This window comes from Cetorhinus maximus, chromosome 17 (assembly GCF_964194155.1).
Source record: "Cetorhinus maximus chromosome 17, sCetMax3.hap1.1, whole genome shotgun sequence".
Taxonomy (NCBI): domain Eukaryota; kingdom Metazoa; phylum Chordata; class Chondrichthyes; order Lamniformes; family Cetorhinidae; genus Cetorhinus; species Cetorhinus maximus.
Window position 1 is genome coordinate 12,372,906 of NC_135895.1, and position 23,904 is coordinate 12,396,809.

General features: G+C 43.4%; 1 protein-coding gene across 3 annotated transcripts in view; it reads left to right on the forward strand.

Annotated features, from left to right (window-relative positions):
- usp33 (ubiquitin specific peptidase 33) overlaps window positions 1-23,904 on the forward strand; it is an 81,560-nt gene that overhangs the window by 15,405 nt on the left and 42,251 nt on the right. For all 3 annotated transcript variants that reach the window (XM_078560714.1, XM_078560713.1, XM_078560715.1), the window contains 7 exons: window positions 394-484; window positions 734-803; window positions 1,813-1,926; window positions 3,533-3,611; window positions 6,371-6,791; window positions 17,505-17,645; window positions 21,665-21,777. In XM_078560714.1, coding sequence (XP_078416840.1) covers window positions 394-484; window positions 734-803; window positions 1,813-1,926; window positions 3,533-3,611; window positions 6,371-6,791; window positions 17,505-17,645; window positions 21,665-21,777 — 1,029 coding nt within the window. The remainder of the gene's footprint in view (window positions 1-393; window positions 485-733; window positions 804-1,812; window positions 1,927-3,532; window positions 3,612-6,370; window positions 6,792-17,504; window positions 17,646-21,664; window positions 21,778-23,904) is intronic.

The following is a 23,904-nucleotide window of genomic DNA, read 5'->3' on the forward strand; positions in this document are numbered from 1 at the left end:
CTGCTTGGGCATTTTGTTGAGGGGAGATAAAACGTATTTCATGAGTGTAAACTTATCAGTCAGGCTCTCAGTTTTATTGAAATTTGATGGCTACTTTTACACTAACTAAAGTAGCCTCTCCAATAGACCACAGCAAGATTGATAAGATTCAAAGCCTGCTGACCACATGTTGGATATTTTTGCAGAATTAAATTTGTTCCTAGGTGGGACAATGCTGATGAGGCCAAATCCTTAGTTGCTCTGAGAACATGATGGTGACAATTGATTTGCAGTGTAAAGTTGCTTGCTTTAATTGTGTGTACTTCGTGAATTATAACGTGCTGGTCATTAGCTCTCTTATTTCTAAGTTGTCCTTGACTTTGCTTCTGCCCTTCTGTGTGTTTTGTATTCTAGGACTCCCCTCCTTGTGACCAGATACTGAAAGCTCCTATTACTATAGTGGGACATGATCTAGATGCAGAATATGATGACATAAAGACAAGAGGTCTGACATTCAAAGTTGCTGCTTTAAGTTTCCTGTGTGTTCCTCTGTTAGTCTATTCCTACTTTTCCCCTATTTCGTCTGTGAAAAGCCCCCTGATTTGGGAGGTAAAATTGTTTTTTTTTGTTTAAAAAGGAATGGGCAATCACAGTGAAACTGAGTGTAATATTCTGTAAGTATAAAACTGTTCATGCAAAAGAAAGTTATCTTGCAAAGGATATGGATTTTGAACTTCTTGTGTCGTTTTTTCAGGTCTCACTGGATTGAAAAACATTGGAAACACTTGTTATTTGAATGCGGCTCTTCAAGCTCTTTCCAACTGGTAAGACTAGCTTCTGACAAGTTTTATCTGAGCACCCTAACAAATTTCATGCTAGCTTCTTTTTCCAAAGTGGATATTATAGAATGCACACTGTTAAGAGTTTAGCTCAACGCTTCTTCCCTGTACTCTGTTTACTTTAATGTTGTTTGTTTTGTTATGACCTTTACTGCTCCCCTCAGTTGCTAAAGGCCAAAGACTAGCTGAGCCATAAAGAACTGGCTGTTCATAGCATCAATCCCAGTCTGCTGAGCAAGCTGTTTTCAGTTGGAACTACTGTGAGAGATGCTAGATTTTGGGCTCTCTCACTGACCTATGTAAGAGAGAGTCGAATGGGATCACAGCTCCTGATATGGTCGAGAGTATATGTTTGAATGTTTACATTAGTCAAACCTCTGTTGCTCCTGTTCACCCCAAAAGAACAACCTGTTGCATGACTTGCATCAGGATACCTGTTGACTACAAGTATTCGTTCACTTTCAGGAGATGATGGGAAAGTTTAAAAAAGGATTTTTCTATTCTGCAATTCATTGTCCTCTTTTAAAATGTCATAGTTATTTGTTGTTTGTCCTCTAAACTACTAATTGTGAGGTTCCTTTGGGGGAAAAGTCATTGCCCAAATCATGAAATTTCAATCATTTTTCTAATTAATTTTTTTTTTGTTCTTGGGCTGTGGGTGTCAATGGCACAGCAGCATTTATTGCTCAATCCTAGCTGACTAGGAGATGATAGACCTTCCCCCTCGAACTGTAGGAGTCCTTGTGCTGGTGCTCCTGTAATGGCATTGGGCAGGGACGGTGAGCAATTTTAACCCAGCGACAGTAAAGGAATTGCAATGCATGTCACTGTCTGAATGGTGGGGAAATCGAAGGCAATGGTGTTCCCATGATATTGCTACCCTTGACTTTCTCTGTGGCAGAGGTCATGGGATTGGGAAGCATTGTTGCAAAAGGACAAACTGGGGATTTCCTGATGATGATATGTAAAGAATGTCATTTTTTTTTTTCCCCAGCCCTCCCTTGACTTTATTTTTCCTTGAATGTGGAGGCTTGGTGCAAACAGACAAGAAGCCAGCTCTGTCAAAAAGTTACCAGAAGCTGATGGCAGAGATATGGCACAAGAATCGGTAAGCCATGTGACACTTACTACAGTACCCACATTTAATGGTACATCCCAGAATTAATGGATTGTCTTGGAGCACCTTAAAATAGGGAGAGAAGGGTGCTGGGCAGATTGGAAACAGTATGGTCAGAGAGAAGGTTTTTTTTTTAAATTGCCTTTTGAAGTAAGAAGTGGCTTGGAAAAACTTCCAAAATGACCTTCAATAGTGGAGCTAGGGGAGTGGGAATGAATTGTAATTTAGAGGATGTGGGATGGGCTATAGCCAGAGCAGATCAGGACAGTAAGTGTTGGAAGAACTATAGAAACCTACGTACATACTTTGGCTGCACATGTAGTTGCCACAATTTATAAATAAAGTCTCCACAGCTTAACTGACCAAATCTAAAATGAGCAGTCGCTTATCTTGGCCGAAATCAGCAAACCATTGTATTTGCATTAAATTCTGTTTTCAAAGTTACTAGTTGTAATGTCTTAACGCACTCCATTTATTTGGGAAAGGAGGTGCTTACTCACTTGTTTGCATTTCATTAATGACAAGGGTTCACCGTCAGCTATTGGCGCAGAATCGATTGGTTCCTAGAAACATCCTCGTTATATTGTATGGATGAAATGCATATAATAAAACTAATGCTTGTTTGTTAAAATATATTTACATTTAACTAAAGTAACGCTTCATGCACAATAATTCCAGTATCTTAAATTTAGTATCCTCATCAGGTGTTTGGGTTGTTCAGTGAAGAAGTTAAGAGTTGTGTATTCGTTCGTTTCCTCCCCCCCCCACCCGGATCTTGCCATGATGCTGTACCTGCTAATGACTTGTTTCTGAATGACTGGCCCTACTCTTCCAGTTTCCTTATGTCCACAACCGGGGTGAGGTTGGCACTTCGAAGCTCGCGGTCAAGGGTCCTTCTGTAGGCAGGTTAATTCGGGGCTGGGGAGACAGATGTAGAACGACACTCTTGTTATATAGAGTTACTGCTCTGGCCATTGTGTATAATCAGTAAACTGCATTCACTTGAACACACCAGTCATAAGTGTCGGGGCCTATATATAAAATATAGTTGCTTGGTAATACAGAGCTTGAATATTGCTGACAAAGAGACATGTTGTCAAAGGCTTGCACTTATCAGAACAGACACAAGAATGCCAAATTTCAATGGGTGCAGCAATTTATACTGCATGAGAAAAGGGTACTGATTGGTTTGCAAGTTGACTCTGGTAGAAGTGTTGCCATGGAAAATGCAGCAGGGAATTGTTGTCCCCCATGATTTTGTTTAATTCAAAGAAGGCACAATGCTTGCACATGTTTCTTTTTGCCTGGAGAGTACAGGTCCCTGTGTCTGAATATATGTAGCTTCCAGCAAGCATAAGTGAGCCACATTGCAAACCCGACTGATAATCTTAAATTGGTTGTTGATGTAGTTATTAGCACACTCGAGACTGTTCAGCAAGTGCTGTCCAATGCAGAATAATATCTAACATTGGACGCTTCTGAATTTTGCAAGCACAGGCTGGTTGGGTATGGTCAGTACTCTGCCTAACTATATATATATATACATGAGGTAAATTAACCAATGTTATTCCTTATGATTTGTATGACATTTCTCCAGCCCCAGCTACGTTGTGCCTACAAGTCTGTTCCAGGGAATTAAAACTGTGAATCCAATGTTTCGGGGGTATTCTCAACAGGTGAGAGCTTTATCACTGGCAAATGTTTTCACTGAATTTTTTGTGGTTGTTGAATAAGAAAATGTTCAATTACAAGCCCAGAATATATTTAAACTATTTGAAAACAAAAAGAAAAAAACAGTTACCCTCTTGTATGGACTCAGTCTTGGAGACCAGGAAGGAAGATTCCAAATTCAGTTCCATATCAGTACAAAGTTAGCTGGTCTTAATGAAGTGATCAAATGGTCAGCACAATCCAGTTTCAGTTCACTGCTGTATCACCGGAAACTCACTCTAACATCACCAAAACATATCCCAGTTTAATGCATAATTCTCTCTCATTTTCTCAAAGCAGCTGTCTAGAATTTAGTTCACCAGCCCTGCTTCCTCTCACAGAAGCTTCACCTGTACAGCCATTATATTCAGCCCTAGTCACTTTGGCCTTGGTCACTTTCATAAATGGGCACATTCTCCTTTTGATGTTGAAATCTTTCTAACTGTTTTAAGTACGAGTGGTTTTGCAACCACATCAAAGTTATGAGCACAGCTGCACAGTGTGCCTACTGCTTTGTATGTAGTTTGACTCCATATTAATATCAGACTAGTACAGGTAATGCTGCTGTGGAGTTTTATGTGGCAAACGGATTTGATGTGCCATTAAGCATGCTACAGAAAGGGGCTATGTTGGTTGTTGGATAAGAAATTGAAAATGTTCAATTACAAGCCCGTGCAGAAACTAGGCTTGTATTCCCTGCATTAGACGAGATTGAGGGGTAGACCGATCGAGGTGTTTGAAATGTTCAATGAATTCAATAAGGTAGATGCACAGAAACTATTTTCTCTGGTGGGGTAATCAATAGTAGAGGAAAATATTCTTAAAATTACAAATAGGCCATTCAGGAGGGAAATCAGGAAGCAAATTTTCTCTCTCAACACAAGAAATAGGAGCAGGAGTAGACCATGTGCCCTGTCGAGCTTGCTCCACCATTCAGTATGATCATGGTTGACCTTGGGCTTCAACTTGATTTTCCTGCCCACTCCCCATATTTCTTGATTCCCTGAGACATCAAAAATCTGTCTATCCCAGCCTTAAATGTATTCAGTGATGGAGCATCCACAGACCTCTGGGGTAGAGAAATCCAAAGATTCACAACCTTTTGATTAAGTAATTTCTCCTCATCTCAGTCCTAAAGGGTAGGCCCTTTATACTGATACTGTTACCCTGTGTTTTAGATTCCCTGACCAGTGGAAACGATCTCTCACCCTATCAAGACCCTTCAAAATCTTATATGTTTAAGATTGCCTCTTATTCTTCTAAACTCTAGAGAATATAAAAAACAGAATTACCTGGAAAAACTCAGCAGGTCTGGCAGCATCGGCGGAGAAGAAAAGAGTTGACGTTTCGAGTCCTCATGAGGACTCGAAACGTCAACTCTTTTCTTCTCCGCCGATGCTGCCAGACCTGCTGAGTTTTTCCAGGTAATTATGTTTTTGTTTTGGATTTCCAGCATCCGCAGTAGTTTTTTGTTTTTATCTAGAGAATATAGGCCCGGTTTACTCAGCCTGTCATCATAAGCCAACACTCTCATCTCAGGGACCAATTTAGCAAACCTTCACTTTGCCGCTTCAATGCAACTATATCTCTCCTTAACTATGGAAGCCAATACTGCACACAATATTCCAGATGTGGTCTCGCCAAAACCAGTTAAAGCATAGGACAAATGGAACACTTGTTACCCACAGGCTGTGGATGCTGGGACAAATTGGAACTTTCAAGGCTGAGATCGATAATTTTTTATTGGGTTAAGGGTATCAAGATATGGATCAGAAGTGGATAAATGGAGTCAAGGTGCAGATGTCAAGCAAATAATGCGTACCAGTCACTGACTTGTTTGGGAGTTGAGTTATTTTTATTGCATGTTGCTGTGGAGACTGACATGTCCCCAGGAAGTAGCTGTTTACAGTGAGGTTTGGAATACATACGCATGTAACAGCTACACGTCAGAAATTCAAGCTTTGAAGCTAATGGAAAGTTGAAGTCCTGTGGGGAAAACACAGACCTTTTGAGGTAAAAATCAAGAGGGGAGACCAGAATATTTTTTAACCTGGTGAGTTATGATGGTCTAGAGTGTACTACCTGAAAGGGTAGATTTAATAGCAATATTAAAAAGAGAATTGGCTTTTTAAAGGAAAAATTTGCAGGGCAAAAGGGAAAGAGATGGGGAGGGAAGTGAGACTAATTGCATAGCTCTTTAATGAAGCAGACTCGAGCACAATGGACAAAATGACTTTTTATGGTGTCAGATCCTCTGTGATCAGCGATGATCTAATTGATTAGCTGAGCAGGCTTGGGGAGATAAATGGCCCAATCCTATTGCTATGTTCCTACATGAAACAATCTGTGGCAGTTAGCTTCATGCACTCACACCCCCCCCCACCCCAAACAAACCATGATCTTGGGTTTGTTGAGGTGCAATACTTTTGCAATTTATTTTTATTCCATGAAAGGTTAACATTTTAAATTGTCTGTGATTGAAATACATAGAACAAGCCACTTATACAAATGCAAATGACTACGGATGCTGGAATTTTGAAATAAGAGCAGAAATTGTTGGAAATACTCAGGTTAGGAGGAGAGAGTGTGTTAACTTTGCAGGTTGAGTACCTTGCATCACAATTTCTATTAGAATTCTGAGTAGCCATCCCAAGTTACTACATTGTAGACTTAATGCTTCTGACCTGTCAATAGTTAGCTAAGTTACGATGCTGTTATTTTCCAGGATGCCCAGGAGTTTCTGCGCTGTTTGATGGATCAACTTCATGAGGAGTTGAAGGAACAAGTTATAGAACATATTGAAGATGCCCTATGTGCAACCATGGAAGAGCAAATGGAAGAAGAAAACCTGTCGGATAATGAATTTCAGTCTTGCGATTCATGTGCTGGCAGCGACAAGGTTGATGCCGACATCAACTCTAAGATGTCAACAGAAGACTGCACAGAGGCAGAGATGCTGGTGCATGAAGAAGTGAAGAATCGTGCCTCAGCTAAAGGCTGGCAACGAGAAAGGAATCTGCTACATAAACTTTATAAGCCCAATTCAGGAGATGATTTGGATAAAGACATGGACACTTCGCCAGCTGTTGATCAAATGCTAGACAGTGATGGGACAGTCAAAGTGCAGATACAAAGCAGGTTGCCAGGTAAATGGTGTATTCTTGTTTACATTGTGTGGATTTAATCCTATTCTCCTGTTTGTACAAAGCAGTTCTTAATCTTTTGTTTAAAGTTGGATAATTCTGCCACTCATAACTAGAGGATTCCTGATTTAAAAATGAGAGAGATGACTAGACTTTATGGTTTCTATTGTTTGATGTTTTATGTTGGCCAGACTTGAGCCTTTTGTTTTATAGTAGAATTTTTTAACTTTTTAATAAATGTTCAGCTCAATGTGCTAACTCGAGAGGTGTAGAAAATGGCAAGGAGGACTGTGCAAGACTTGAGGAAGACACAGAGGCGGGTGGCAGATACAGTTTAATGTGACAATGTACTAGTACTCTTTGGGACGAAAACCAGGACTGCGAGTATACCCTCAACAGAGAAATACTGAAGGTAATGTAAGAACAGGGATTTAAATATCAATATTCTGGAAGTACGACAATGGACAGATAATGCCATAACACAAGGCAATAGCAATTTGTTTTATAAATAGTGATCGAGCACAAGAGTTTAAAAAAAAGTTACATTAAATGCATGCAAAATCTAGGTTAGGCCACAGTCAGAGTACTTTGTGTCCTTTATAGAAATGACATTGCATTATGCTTACAGTGTAGAGTTACCAAGATGATGCATGGGATGGGAAAGCAATAAGCGTTGAGAAGAGTCATACAGACTCAAAACATTAACTCAGTTTCTCTCTCCACGGATGCTGCCAGCCCTGCTGAATTTTTCCAGCATTTTCTGTTTTTATTTCAGATTTCCAGCACCTGCTGGAAATTTTGCTTTCATCAAAGCGTTAGGAGAAACTTGAGATACTGAGACTATTTCTACTGGAGAGGGTTGAAATGAGATTTCATAAAAGTTTTTCAAGAGTTTTGATAGTGAATAAGGAAAAGTTGTTTCCTCTTGGTGAGTGGGTGACAAGGATTCATCAATTTAAAGTGTTGTCAAAAGTGAGGGGCACTTTCTTTCGATCAGGCTGTTTGAGCAATTCTTTGTCGAGGAGCATTTGGAGCAAAGAGTAGTACATCTTGTAAGGGAAAGATGGATAAATATTTGAAGGAGGGGTAGACACAGAGCTATGGGACGAGAGCAAGGCAGTGAAATTAGTTCTGTTTTCCTCTAACACAGACGTGACTGGCCAAATAATCACCCTCTGCTCTAAGTGTCCGTTCCTCAATAGTGAATGATTGGTGAGTGCTGGTAACGCGAGTGAAAATTAGATGAAATATGACTTTGGTGTCATATTTGACCCTGAGATGAGCTTCCAACCACATATCTGCACTGTCACGAAGGCTGCCTTTTCCCATCTCTGTAATGCCGCCTGACTCCACTCCTGCCTCAGTTCATCTGCACAAACCCTCAACCATGCCTTTACTACCTCTACACTTGACTATTCCAATATACTCCTGGCTGGCCTCCCATGTTCTACCCTCCACAAATTTGACGTCACCCGGACCTCTACTACCTTGCACTCTTGCTTGCACTAAGTCCCGTTGACCCATCATCCCTGTGCTTGCTAATCTGCTTTGGCTCCCAGTCAAGCGACATTTGGATTTTAAAATTCTCATCTTTGTTTTCAAATCCTTCCATGATGTTGTCCCTCCCGGTCTCTGTAATCTCCTCCAGCTCCACGATCCTCTGAGATAGTTGTGGTCCTCTTGAGCATTCTTGATTTTAATCAGTTGACCTTTGGTGGCCTTCATGGATGAAAAGCTCTAGAATGCCCTTCCTAATACTCTGTCTCTCTACCTCTTTTCTCCCTTTTTAGATGCTCCTTAAAATCTAACTCATTGGCCAGCTTTTGACCTGCCGAGTGTTTCCAGCATTTTCTGTTTTTATTTAAATTTACAGCTTCTGCAGTATTTTACTTGCCCGAACATCTCCTTTGTGTGTTTTGGTGTCAAATTTTACTTTAGCATTCCTGTGCCGTGCCTTTGAACATTCTACTACATTAAAGGTGCTATGTAAAGTTGGTGTGACTGCAGTGTTTGTGACTGGGCTTTTTGAGTGGAATGTTGACATTGGGAGGCTGCAGGTTGAGTTCAAGCATGTTGGTGAGCGCGCATTGTATGCTTTATATGCAATGTTTTGCACATCTTACCTGACGAACACTGAAATGTACGGAGAGTTAAATCTCAACTGCGAGATTGTGGATCGAAGAAGCATAAAGAAGTTTGGGTTTAATGAAAGGTACAAAGAAAACAATAAGCTTGTACAAAATGGTAAGTTAGGCCACAGCTGAAGAACTTTGTAGAGTTTAGTAGAATGGACATTATAGCCATAGAGAGCATAGAGTTACCAAGGTAATACCAGGGATTGATAGTTAACTAGTTACGTGGATGCTCCCTGTGACAGAATTTCACATGGCAGAATAATTGATGTGGAATTGATTTATAAATGATTTTTATCGTCTGATTTCATAAAAGCAAATATACAAATTTGTGGGGTTTTTGCAGGGGAATCAAATGAGAATCTGAAGCATAGGAAATATATACGATACCTGAGAATCACCAAAACAGCCTACTGAGAAATTCACAAGTTAACCTTCTGTTACCTGATATGAAGGACAGGCTTTTCAATAAGGCCATATCTCCCCCTTTAAGTAAATTCAAAGAATTTAGACCGGGTTTGCTTGGGGATCCCAAAGGATCCATCAGTGCACTGTTGGAGTTTTAATGAGGGAAGACTACACAGTTAACAAGCACAGAATTCTGGCATAGATTCCAGTTGCTGACTAGGTAGAATCACTGCACTCGTTAAAGGAGTGATTGCAGAGCTAAGCATCCAATGATGGGCGTACTTTTTTAAAATTCATTCACGGGATGTGGGCTTCGCTGGCTGGGGCAGCAGTTATTGACCATCCCTAGTTAACCTTGAGAAGGTGGTGGTGAGCTGCCTTCTTGAACCGCTGCAGTCCATCTGGTATAGGTACATCCACGATGCTGTTAGGAAGGGAGTTCCAGGATTTTGACCCAGCAGCAGTGAAGAAACTGTGATATATTTCCAAGTCAGGATGGTGAGTGACTTGGAGGGGCACTTCCAGGTGGTGGAGATCCCATCTATCTGCTGCCCTTGTCCTTCTAGATTGTAGTGGTCATGGGTTTGGAAGGTGCTGTCAAAGGAACCTTGGTGAACTCCTGCAATGCATCTTGTAGATGGTACACACTGCTGCTACACACTGCTGCCACTGTGTATCGGTGGTGGAGGGAGTGAATATTTGTGGATGTGGTGCCAATCAAGCGGTTTGCTTTGTCCATAAGACCAAAAGTCATAGGAGCAGAAATTAGGCCCTTCAGCCCATCGAGTCTGCTCCGCCATTCAATTATGGCTGATAAGTTTCTCAACCCCATTCTCCCGCCTTCTCCCCGTAACCTTTGATCCCCTTACCAGTCAAGAACCTATCTATCTCGGTCTTAAATACACTCAATGACCTGGCCTCCACAGCCTTCTGTGGCAATGAATTCCATAGATTCACCACTCTCTGGCTAAAGAAGTTTCTCCTCATCTCTGTTCTAAAAGGTCTTCCCTTTACTCTGAGGCTGTGCCCTCGGGTCCTAGTCTCTCCTACTAATGGAAACATCTTCCCCACTTCCACTCTATCCAGGCCTTTCAGTATTCTGTAAGTTTCAATCAGATCCCCCCCTCATCCTTCTAAACTCCATCGAGTATAGACCCAGGGTCCTCAAATGTTCCCCATATGTTAAGCCTTTCATTCTCGTGAACCTCCTCTGGACCCTCTCCAGGGCCAGCACATCCTTCCTGAGAGACAGGGCCCAAAATTGCTCACAATATTCTAAATGTGGTCTGACCAGAGCCTTATAAAGCCTCAGCAGCACATCCCTGCTTTTATATTCTAGTCCTCTCTAAATAAATGCCAATGTTGCATTTGCCTTCCTAACTACCGATTCAACCTGCAAGTTAACCTTAAGAGAATCCTGGACTAGGACTCCCAAGTCCCTTTGCACTCCAGATTTCTGAATTCTCTCCCCATTTAGAAAATAGCCTATGCCTCTATTCTTCCTACCAAAGTGCATGATCTCACACTTCCCCACGTGGTATTCCATCTGCCACTTCTTTGCCCATTCTCCTAACCTTTCTAAATCCTTCTGCAGCCTCCCCGCCTCCTCAATACTACCTGTCCCTCCACCTATCCTTGTATCATCTGCAAACTTAGCCAGAATGCCCTCAGTTCCTTCATCTAGATCATTAATGTATAAAGTGAAAAGTTGTGGTCCCAACACTGACCCTTGCGGAACTCCACTAGTCACCGGCCGCCATCCTGAGAAGGACCGCCTTATCCCCACTCTCTGCCTCCTGCCCGACAGCCAATCTTCTATCCAAGCTAGTACCTTGCCTCTAACACCATGGGCTCTTATTATCTTACTGAGCAGCCTCCCCTTATGGTTTTTTTTACCTTTTGCGGTTCCTCAACTCTACCCACACAGATTCTACATCATCTGACCCTACGTCTTTTCTTGCTATCGATTTAATTTCATTTCTTACTAACAAAGCAACCCCAACCCCTGTGCCAACCTGCCTATCTTTTCGATAGGATGTATATCCTTGGATATTTAGCTCCCAGTCCTGATCCCCTTGCAGCCATGTCTCCATGATGCCCACCACATCATACCTGCCAATTTCAATCTGCGCCACAAGCTCATTTACCTTATTTCGCATATTGCGTGCATTCAGATACAACACCTTCAGTCCTGTATTTCCCATCCCCCTTCTCATTGTCGTCCCTTTATCTGATGTGCTTGAAGTTAGATTCCTAGCCCTTTCCAAACACTCTGTCCTATTTTGTGTTCTGGAGACTTTAATAGCCTCTCCTGGGCTTTCCTTCCTTTTCAGTTTTTTCATAATTTTCCATGAAGTTGAATCCACCCCCCCACATGCTAACCTGCTGCTTTGTTTCCCATTAGTCGTACCTCTTGGAGTTTTACCCTTCCCTTCCCCCCAACTTTCTAGTTTAAAGACCTGTTGACCACCCTATACACCCTTTTCGCTAGAACATTGGTCCTGGACGGTGTCAAGCTTCTTAAGTGTTGTAGGAACTGCACTCATCCAGGCAAGTGGGGAGCATTCCATCACACTCCTGACTTGTGCCTTGTAGATGGTGGACAGACTTTGGGGAGTCAGGAGGTGAGTTACTCATTGCACGATTCCTAGCCTCTGACCTGTTCTTGTAGCCACAATATTTATATGGCTAGTCCAGTTCAGTTTCTAGCCATTGCTAACCCCAAGGATGTTGATAGTGGGGTTTCAGTGATGGTAATGCCATTGAACATCAAGGGGTGATGGTTGGATATTCTTTTGTTGGAGATGGTCATTGCCTGACACTTGCGGCACGAATGTTACTTGCCACTTGTCAGCCCAAGCCTGGATATTGTCCAGGCCTTGCTGCATTTGGACATGGACTGCTTTAGCATTTGAGGAGCTGGGAATGGTGCTGAACATTGTGCAATCATCAGTGAACATCTCCACTTCTGACCTTATAATGGAAGGAAGGTCATTGATGAAGCAACTGAAGCTTTTTGAGCTGAGGACAGTACCCTGAGGAACTCTTGGAGTGATGTCCTGGAGCTGAGATGACTGATCTCCAACAGCCACTACCATCTTCTTTTGTCTAGGTATGACTCCAACCAATGAAGAGTTTCCCCCCGATTCCCATTGACTCCAGTTTTGCTAGGGCCCCTTGATGCCACACTCGGTCAAATGCTGCCTTGATGTAAAGGGCAGTTACTCTCGCCTCACCTCGGGAGATCGGCTCTTTTGTCCATGTTTGAATCAAGGCTGTAATGAGGTCAGGAGCTGAGTGGCCCTGGTGGACCCCAAACTGGGCGTCAGTGAGCAGGTTATTGCTAAGCAAGTGCCACTTGATAGCACTGTTGATGCCTCTTCCATTACTTTACTGCTGACCGAAAGTAGACTGATGGGGCGGTAATTGGCAAGGTTGGATTTGTCCTGCTTTTTGTGTACAGGACATACCTGGGCAATTTTCCACATTGCCGGTTAGATGCCAAAGTTGTTGCTGTACTGGAACAGCTTGGCTAGGGCCGCGACAAGTTCCGGAGCGGAAGCCTTCGGTACTATTGCTGGAATGTTGTCAGGGCTCATAGCCTTTGCACTATCCAGTGCCTTCAGCTGTTTCTTGATATCACGTGGAGTGAATCGAATTGGATGAAGACTGGCATCTGTCATGCTGGGGTCCTCTGGAGGAGGCCGAGATGGATCATCCACTTGAAGCTTTTGGCTGAAGATTGTTGCAGATACTTCAGCCTTATCTTTTGCACTGATGTGCTGGGCTCCTCCATCTTTGAGGATGGGGATATTTGTGGAGCCTCCTCCCCCAGTGAGTTGTTTAATTGTCCACCACCATCCACGACTGGGTGTGGCAGGACTGCAGAGCTTGGAGTTGATCCGTTGGTTGTGGGATTGCTTAGCCCTGTCTATCACTTGTTGCTTATGCTGTTTGGAACGCAAATAGTCCTGTGTTATAGCTTCACCAGGTTCGCACCTCATTTTTATGCATGCCTGGTGCTGTTCCTGGCATGCCCTCCTGCACTCTTCTTTGAACCAGGGTTGATCCCCCTTGCTTGATGGTAATGGTAGTGTGGGGGATATGCCGGGCGATGAGGTTACAGATTGTATTCGAGTACAGTTCTGTTGCTGCTGATGGCCCACAGCACCTCATGGACGTAAAGTCTTGAGTTGCTAGTTCTGCTCTAAATCTATCCCATTTAGCACGGTGGTAGTGCCACACAACACGATGGAGGGTATCCTCAATATGAAGTTGAGACTTTGTTTCCACAAGGACTGTGCAGTGGTCACTCCTACTGATACTGTCATGGACAGATGCATCTGTAGCAGGCAGGTTGGTGAGGATGATGTCAAGTATATTTTTCCCTCTTGTTGGCTCCCTCACCAGCTGCCACAGACCCAGTCCAGCAGCTGTGTCATTTAGGACTTGGCCAGCTCAGTCTGTAATGGTGCTGCCATGTCACTCTTGGTGATGGACATTGTCCTCCACCCAGAGTACATTCTGCACCCTTGCCACCCTCAGTGCTTTCTTCAAGTGGTGTTCAACATGGAGGAGCATTGATTCATTAGCTGAGGGAGGGAGGTACGTGGTAATCAGCAGGTGGTTTCCTTGCCCATGTTTGACCTGATGTCATGAGACTTCATGGGGTCCCAAGTTGATGTTGAGGACTCCCAGGGCAACTCCCTCCCAATTGTATACCACTGTGCCGCTACCTCTGCTGGGCCTGTCCTACCGGTGAGACAGGACATAACCAGGTGGTGTCTGGGACATTATCTGTAAGGTATAATTCTGTGAGACAGCTCTCCCAATTTTGGCATTAGCCCCCAGATGGGGGCCATTTCAGAGGTTATTTAAGAGTCAGTCACATTGCTGTGGGCCTGGAGTCATGTAGGCCAGACCAGGTAAGGACGACAGATTTCCTTCCCTAAAGGACATTAGTGATCCAGATGGGTTTTTACAACAATCGACAATTCATGGTCATCATTTCATGCTCACTGTTAGACTTTTAAGTCCAGGTTTTTATTGAATTTAAATTCCAACATCTGCCATGGTGGTATTTGATCCTGGGGCCCCAGAGCATTACCCTGGTCCAGTGACAATACCACTACCCCATCACCTCCTTTGATGCCTTTTGGTTTAAACTGGAGTTTCTAGGTATGGTCTGTGTTCATGGGTTGGGTTGATCTCATAAAGTTCTGAGTGATCAGTAGAAAAGGATTTGGGTTATTGATGCATTTTGCAATTCCTGCCCAGATTCTTATTATTTGAACAGAAAGTGCTGGAAAAATTCAGGCTTGGTAGCATCTGTGAAGAGAGAAAGAGTTAATGTTTCAAGTCCAATATGACACTTCTTTTCAACGGTTCTGAAGATGAGTCACGTCAGACTCGAAACGTCAACTCTGTTTCTCTCCCCACAGATGCTGCCAGACCTGCTAAGTTTTTCCAGCACTCTTTTTATTTCAGATTTCTAGTATCCACAGTATTTTGCATTTATTCCTATTTGAAATTCACAGCCAATTTATTTTATATGAGAATTGAACTCATGGCCAGGTCATCTGCGTTTGGATGAAATATTTCATGTTGCCTATTCTCAATTTTTGGGCTCTCTTCCAAAGATGTACTGAGTGTGTTTTGTGTCGCTAAACTTCCGGTGCAGTGTCAGTGGAAGCAGGGATAGATAAATTGAGTGCAGAGGTGAGCACAAACTGGACACTAAGCTCCCCAGCAGCTCTCCAACCTGTGTCCCTATTGAGTGAAGCTCTGTGCCTGGAAGGCAACAAGGTGATGAATTTTTTTTAAAAAAAGCTCATGTCCAAAAGCTCCACATTTCATTGGTTCAGTTAAGTCTGACATGTACAGCGTCATAGTATTTCATTAACCTAGCCACAATGTCTTGAAGATGCAAGTCACACTGTTCCTTTTGTGCTGCTGTTGAGCAGGTAACAGCAGATCAAGAGTAATGACATAACTGGGCCAAGTCTGACTCAGTTCAGTTCTCCGTTTGGCTATGAATTTCAAATTTGTATCGCTTGGCTCCTACTGCACTTAAATGGTCACCCTACCAAGAGCTGTGTGATACACCGATAGCCGTTTAGAAGTACAGAGCTTGAGTATTGATTTTAAAAAAAGAGACCTCGAAGCTTTTTGTCTTGCACTCATCAGGACATTTCGCAAGAATACCAATATAAGGGGGAAAAAAGCAGTTTATACTGTATGAAAAGAGAGTGTTGATTGGTTGGCAAGTGGACTTTGTTAGCGGCATTGCCATGGAGAATGCACCAGTTGATGGTGGCTGACAGTTAACTGCCAAGCATTGTTTGAAATTTAAATCCGGGTCAAGCTGCCTGGCTTAAATTTCAAGTGTCCTGATGAGTGCAAGACAAAAAGCTTCGACGTGCCTCTTTTTCAGCAATACCTCAATAGCTCTGTATCTCTGCCTATAATTGACTTTGGAATACTATATAGAGAGACCCGTTGGGGCACTCAGGCTTGCCTGGATTGGGCTTGATAGCGTTGGAGCACAACTCCACCCTGGGGTCTGCCTGAATTTAATAAACTACAGAATGTTTTTTCTTGGTTTTCTTTTGTATGGGGTGCTCAAGCCTGCACTTTGGAAGCATTTAACACTTTCTAGTCAGAAACAGAGTTTTGCGTGCAATTGGCAGCCTGCAGCATTATTCTGGTGTTTTTGGCTGCAAACCGCCTTGATTATTGATTTCAGACTGGTTATATAATATTGATTTTAGAACAGCTGAATTCCCTGAGCAGAACGTTTGGCATTCTTGGAGCCTTAAATTAGAACAGGAGACATTGTCCTCAACATACTCTTGGTAGCGCTACTGCCACATCAATACTCTAATCTATTTCCTTGCCCTATTTCTGTACCTTGTAATATTGTCCCTCTTTGAAATGCTAATCAAATTCCCTCTTAAATGTTTTTTGATTCAGTAGCCATTTGTACTGATGCCCAAAAGATTTTTGGCATTAAAAAAGTTCCTTCTCACATCTCCTTTAACTTCTAGTTCCAATCCTAATTTTATATTGCATTAATATTTATCCACCAACTGGTGGAAGTGATATTTCGTAATGTATCCATAAACTCAACATTTTGAACACTGATTTTAGATTCCTGTATGCCATGCCCACTGCCTGAGTTTTTCAAATCGGTCACTTTTCAAAAGCACCACTGCCTGGAATGACAAGGGAAGCAGGTGTATATGGGATTGGCATCCCCTCCAAGCCATAAGCAACCACAATTTGTCTTCATATTGAGCCTTTTAGAGGGCCTTTAACATTGTAAGATGCCCAAGATGCTTCACGGGTTATCTGACCAAGCCACTTAAAGAAATATTGGGACAGATGACCAAAAGCTTAGTAAAAAGGAGGTTTTAAGGAGTGCCTTAAAAGAGGAGAAGAGGCATGGAGAAGTTTATGGAGGGATTTCCAGAGCATAGGGCTCTGCACAGCTGCCAGTGGTGGCCAAGCTTGGGCATGTATTGCTTTTTCATCATTGGCTCAAAGTACTTGAATTCCCTGTCTAACACCATTGTGGGTGCACATGGACTGCAGCTGTTCAAGAAGACCTCGCCCACCACCTTTTCTAGGGCAAATAGAGATGCCCAGTTAAATGCTGGACTTGCCAGGGATGCCTATTTCCTGAAAATGAATTTCAAAATATCACATCTCAGTGCTTTTTCTCCACCTCCCCATGGCTTCGATACCCTTTCTATAATGGTCTAGTCACAACTGCATGCAGTATTCCTCCTGTGTTGTAACCAGTTTCTTCTACAGTTTGTCTTTTTTTTTATTTTAGTAGTCCTGTTTTTAATCTCTCAATTTTATTTTCTGCCCTTTTCCTTTCCATCTGCTACCCTTTTAAAACTACTTATCAGGTGAGTCCTGTTCAACTGTATTTGGCACATATCTGCCCATCCACTAAGCTGCTTTATATCTTCCTGCAGTCTACTAAATTCCTTGTTTCTCTGCCTCCGCCTTTGTATAGTTGACAAAAATTTAATATTCCTTCTATACTCGCGTCCACATCATTTATCAAGAGCAAGACTATTTTGTGGAGCATGGCACTAACTACAGGGTATTATCAAATTACTTTCAAGTACAGTACAACCAAAATGTATTTTTCTTTCTTTTTTAGAAGTTACCTCTGATGTGTCTATGCGTAGCCCCTCAAGACCTAGCAGTCCTATGTTTGATGAAACCGTGAATTCAAGGCTGCCCAGCAGTCCGCCCAGATCCGCTTCAGTGTGGGGAGGCCTTGTTTCCTCACATAAAAAAGGTATGCTCTGTTTTCGGCTGGAGTTGAAAATTGTCACAGATATTATCCCCAGTGTGTGGGATCACAGTCTACTGTGTTGCTGAGCTGTACAAACTTGAAGATTCCAGGTTCTCAGGATGAGCTGATTTCATCCCAGGCAATAATTGGAGATCTAGAGTTGTCATCAGTGCTTCTAAACTAAGTTTGCACTGGGGGAGAGGATGAGGCTCCCAATGCTGATCGATCGAACTTGGCTAGGATAGTAGTAGTTCCTTTTATTCATTCGTGGGATGTCTGCGTCATAGGCAATGCCTGTGTTTGTTGCCCATCTCTAATTGCCCTTGAGAAGGTGATGGTGAGCCACCATCTTGAACCACTGCAGTCCATGTGGTGTAGGCACCCCTAGCACTATTGGGAAGGAAATTCCAAGATTTTGCCCCAACGACAGTGAAGGAACAGCGATATAGTTCCAAGTCAGGATGGTGTGTGGCTTGGAGGGGAACTTGCAGGTGATGGTGTTCCCATGCATCTGCTGCCCTTGTCCTTCTAGATGGCAGGTCACGTCTTTGGAAGGTTCTGTCGAAGGAGGCTTGGTGAGTTGTTGCAGTGCATCTTGTGCACATTGCTGTCACTCTGCATCAGTGATGGAGGGAGTGAATGTTTAACGTGCTGGATGGGGTGCTGATCAGGCAGGCTGCTTTATTCTGGTTGGCGTCGAACCTCTTGAGTGTTGGTGGAACTGCACTCATCCAGGCAAGTGGAGAGTATTCCATCACACTCCTGACTGGTGCCTTTAAGATGGTGGATGGGCTTTGGGGAGTCAGGCACTGAGTCAATCACCACAGAATTCCCAGCCTTTGATGTAGCCAAAGCCTCTATACCATAGTCTAGTTATATCAATAGTTCATTTGAGTTTCTGGTCAATAGTAGCTCCCAGGATGTCGATAGTGGGGTATTCAGTGGTGGTAATGCCATTGAATGTCAAGGTGAGAAGGTTAGATTCCCTCATTGGAGATGGTCATTGCCTGGCACCTGTGTGGCATGAATGTTATTGCCCCAAGCCTGAATGTTGTCTCCAGGTCTTGCTGTATGCAGGTACAGTCAATATCAGTACCTGAGGAGTCATGAATGGTACTGAACACTGTGCAACCATCAGTGAACATCCCCACTTCTGACCTTATGATGGAGGGGAAGGTCCTTGATGAAGCAGCTAAAGATGGTTGGGCCTAGGACACTACCCCGAGGCACTTCACAAAGATATTCTGGAGTGAGGATTATTGGCCTCATAAAAACCACAACCATCAGTTTTCCCTGATTCTCATTGACTTCAATTTTGTGAGAGCTCCTTTATGCTGCATTTGGTCGAACGCTGCCTTGATGTCAAGGGTAGCCGAGCTCATCTCAGCTCTTGAGTTTAGGTCTTTTGTCCATTTTTGGACCAAGGCTGTAATAAGGTCAGAAGACAAGTGGTCCTGGCAGAAACCAAACTTGGCATCGGTAAGCAGGTTATTGCTGAGCATGTGCTGCTTGATAACATTCTCAACAACACCTTCCTTCACTTTGCTAATGATAAAGAGTAGACTGATGGGGCAGTAATTGACCGGTTTAGATGCTAACACTCATTGAGGTTCATGTAGGAAGAAAGGCCATTTAGACGAGGTACTAGAGAGCTGTTGGCATTTGAGAATTGTACCCCATCATGGTGTCTGTATCTTAAAGGCAATCAGTCAGTTTGATGCTAATCTCATCAGAATAAATAATAGGAAAGGTTTGGAACACATGTTTATTTGACAGTGATCACACAATTGCGCAGTGTAGAAGAGGCCCTTCGGCCCATCGAGTCTGCACCGACATGGGGGAAACACCTGACCTAATCCCACTTACCAGCACTTGGCCCATAGCCTCGAATGTTATGACGTGCCAAGTGCTCATCCAGGTACTTTTTAAAGGATGTGAGGCAACCCATCTCCACCACCCTCCCAGGCAGCGCATTCCAGACCGTCGTCACCCTCTGGGTAAAAAAAGTTTTTCCTCACATCCCCCCTAAATCTGCCCCTCACCTTGAACTTGTGTCCCCTCGTGACTGACCCTTCAACTAAGTGGAACAGCTGCTCCCTATCCACCCTGTCCATGCCCCTCATAATTTTGTACACCTCGATCAGGTCGCCCCTCAGTCTTCTCTGCTCCAACGAAAACAACCGAAATATATCCAACCTCTCTTCATAACTTAAATGTTTCATCCCAGGCAACATCCTGGTGAATCTCCTCTGCACCCCCCCAGTGCAATCGCATCCTTCCTATAATGTGGCGACCAGAACTGCACATACTGCTCTAGCTGTGGCCTCACCAAGGTTCTATACAATTCCAACATGACCTCCCTACTTTTGTAATCTATGCCTCGATTGATAAAGGCAAGTGTCCCATATGCCATTTTCACCACCCCACTAACATGCCCCTCTGCCTTCAGAGATCTATGGACACATACGCCAAGTTCCCTTTGTTCCTCAGAACTTCCTAGTCTCATGCAGTTCTTTGAATACTTTCTTGTCAAATTACTCCTTCCAAAATGTATCACCTCTCACTTTGCAGGGTTAAATTCCATCTGCCACTTATCAGCCCATTTGACCATCTCGTCTATATCTTCCTCTCTTGTTCCTGTCAACTCAACCTCACTGTTAACCACCAGGCCAATCTTTGTGTCATCCGCAAACTTACTAATCCTACCCCCCAAATAGTCATCTATGTTGTTTATATAAATGACGAATAATAGGGGACCCAGCACAGATCCCTGTGGTACGCCACTGGACACTGGCTTCCAGTCACTAAAGCATCCTTCTGTCATCACCCTCTGTCTCCTACAACTAAGCCAATGTTGAATCAAATTACCCTGTATCCCATGTGCATTTGCCGCCTTTATAAATCTCCCATGTGGGACCTTGTCAAAGGCTTTGCTGAAATCCATATAAACTACATCAACTGCACTATCCTCATCTGCACACCTGGTCACCTCCTCAAAAAATTCAATCAAATTTGTTAAGCATGACCTCCCTCTGACAAAGCCATGCTGACTATCCCTGATCAAACCTTGCCTCTCCAAGTGGAGATAGATTCTCTCCTGAATTTTCTCCAATTGTTTCCCTGCCGCTGACGCGAGACTCACTGGTCTGTAGTTCCCTGGCTTATCTCTACAACCCTTCTTAAATAGCGGAACCACATTAGCTGTTCTCCAGTCCTCTGGCACCTCCCCCGTGGCCAGAGAGGAATTAAAAATTTGCGTCAGAGCCCCTGAGATCTCCTCCCTTGCCTCCCTCAGTAGCCCGGGACACAAATCATCCGGACCTGGAGATTTGTCCACTTTTAAGCCTGCCAGCACCTCCAATACCTTGTCAATCCCTATATCAATTTGCTCAAGAACCTCGCAGTGTCTCTCCCCGAGTTCCATACCTTCATCCTCTGATGTTTGAACGATTCTTATGCTGTTTGACAAGGGGAAAGAAAGATGGACTTACGCCATGCGGAATACTGCTTCCAGGTATGTTTACATAGTGACCAACAGTGCAACAAATTCTGCTGACTTAAAAACGCAGAATGCAACCATCTGGTTTTTAGTTAGTTTCCTTTGTGAAAGTTTGTGTTTACTGCTAATGGGCCACTTTTCTGTTTGAGCACCGAACACTCCCAGATCAAGTATGGTTTGGTTGCAGAGTATTCTGCCCTAACTTCAGCTACTACTTCACAGGTACCCTCCGCCACCATGCCTGCCCAACTCACCAACTGCAGCAATTTCCATGCCCACCATGCATCTTCATGGGGGCAATGGAATCTTTCCTTCTACCCGCCTCTGCTGGATTTGAGCTCAGGTGCCAGAAGTGAAAGGGAAACCTTTCTGAAACTCAGTCTCTTGGTAATGGTTACCCAGCCAAAGCAACTGGAGTAAAGAGTGTGATTCTATTTTAAAATGTGCATTTCCTAAAATCATTTGAATATTGAATTCCTTCCCATTGACATTATTTTTGTGTCTGTCTTCTTTTATATTTTAGTTGCCTCTTTCACGTCTTTTAAAAAGAGAAAGCAGGTGAAGTACAGGAGTGTTATCTCTGATGTCTTTGATGGCACTATTGTGAGCTCGGTGCAGTGTCTGACCTGTGACCGGGTAAGTGTGCAACTAATGGCGACTCCAATATGACTTGCAGCCTATGTTTAACAAAATTGAATTTGGTAAGTTTGTTTGCAGCACGTAACCTTTAACAGCTTGGAGAGATCTAACACCTAATATCTAATGTGGACAGTATTGGTTGTCTTATTTAAGGATGGATATAAATGCATTGGAAGCAGTTCAGAGAAGGTTTACCAGATTAATACCTGGAATGGGTGGATTGTCTTATGAGGAAAGTTTGGACAGACAAGGCTTGTATCTGCTGGAGTTTAGAAGAGTTAGAGGTGACTTAATTGAAACATATAAGATCGCTAGGGGTCTTGACAGGGTGGATGTGGAGAGGATGTTTCCTCTTGTGGAAAATCTAGAACTAGGGGTCAGATATGATTTGGCCAGAGTGGACTGGGAGCAGCTACTTTTAGGTAAATCTGCATCAGAGCAGTGGGACTCATTCAAGAAGGAAATAGGAAGAGTACAGGGCCAACGTATTCCAGTAAAGACACAGGGTGGGACCAACAAATCCAGGGAACCCTGGGTGTCGAGGGATATCCAGGATTGGATAAAGAGAAAAGAGGAGGCTTATGGCAGATACCGAGGGCTCAAAACAGCGGAAGTCCTAGAGGAGTATAGAATGTGTAGGGGAGAACTTAAAAAGGAAATTAGGAGAGCAAAAAGAGGGCATGAATGAACATTGGCAGGTAAAATAAAGGAAAATCCAACGTTATTTTACAAGTACGTTAAGAGTAAGGGGATAACTAGGGAAAGAGGGCCCATTAAGGACCATAGTGGTAATTTGTGTGTGGAGCTGGAAGATGTAAGTAGGGTTCTAAATGAATACTTTGTGCTGGTGTTCACAAGTGAGAGGGACAAACATGGGTACGGAAATCAGGCAGAAGGACTGTGATATAATTTTAAAAATTAACATAGAAAGGGAGGAGGTTCTAAGTGGTCTGGCTGGCTTAAAAGTAGATAAATCTCCGGGCCCAGATGAAATGTATCCCAGGCTGTTGAGTGAGGCAAAGGAGGAGATAGCAGGGGCGCTGGCAATAATTTTCAATACCTCTCTGGCCACAGGAGAGGTGCCAGCGGACTGGAGGACAGCCAATGTGGTACCTTTATTCAAGAAGGGAGGAAGGGATAAACCTGGGAACTACAGGCCAGTCAGTCTAACCTCAGTGGTGGGGAAACAATTGGAAGCAATTCTGAGGGGCAGAATTACTCTGCACTTGGAGAGGCAGGGATTAATCAAGGACAGTGAGCATGGTTTTGTTAAGGGGAGGTCATGCCTGACCAATTTGATTGAATTTTTCAAAGAGTTGACCAGGTGTGTAGATGAGGGCAATGCATTTGACGTAGTCTACTTGGACTTTAGCAAGGCTTTTGATAACGTCCCGCATTGGAGACTGATAACGAAGGTAAGAGCCCATGGGATCCAAGGCAATTTGGCAAATTGGATCCAGAATTGGCTGAGTGGCAGGAAGCAGAGGGTGATGGTTGAGGGGTGTTTTTGTGACTGGATGCCTGTGTCCATTGGGGTCCCATAGGGATTGGTGTTGGGTCCCTTGCTGCTTGTGGTTTCTATAAACGATTTAGACTTGAATGTAGGAGAATTGATCAGTAAGTTCGCAGATAACACGAAAATTGGCGGGGTGGTAAATATTGAGGAGGATAGCCTTAGATTACAGGAGGATATAGACGGGCTGATCGGTGGCAAATGGAATTTAATCCGGATAAGTGTGAGGTGATGCACTTGGGCAGGACAAACAAGGCATGGGAATACATGATAAATGGTAGGACCCTGGGAAGTACCGAGGATCAGAGGGACCTTGGCGTGCATGTCCATCGGTCCCTTAAGGTAGCGGGACAGGTAGATAAGGTGGTTAAGAAGGCATATGGGATACTCGCCTTTGTTAGCCGAGGCATAGAATATAAGAGCAGGGAGATTGTGCTGGAACTGTATAAAGGCTGGTTAGGTCAGAGCTAGAGTATTGCATGCAGTTCTGGAATCCGTATTATAGGAAGGATGTGATTGCACTAGAGAGAGTGCAGAGGAGATTTACCAGGATGTTGCCTGGGCTGGAGAGTTTGAGGGGAGATTGGATAGACTGGGGCTATTTTCCCTGG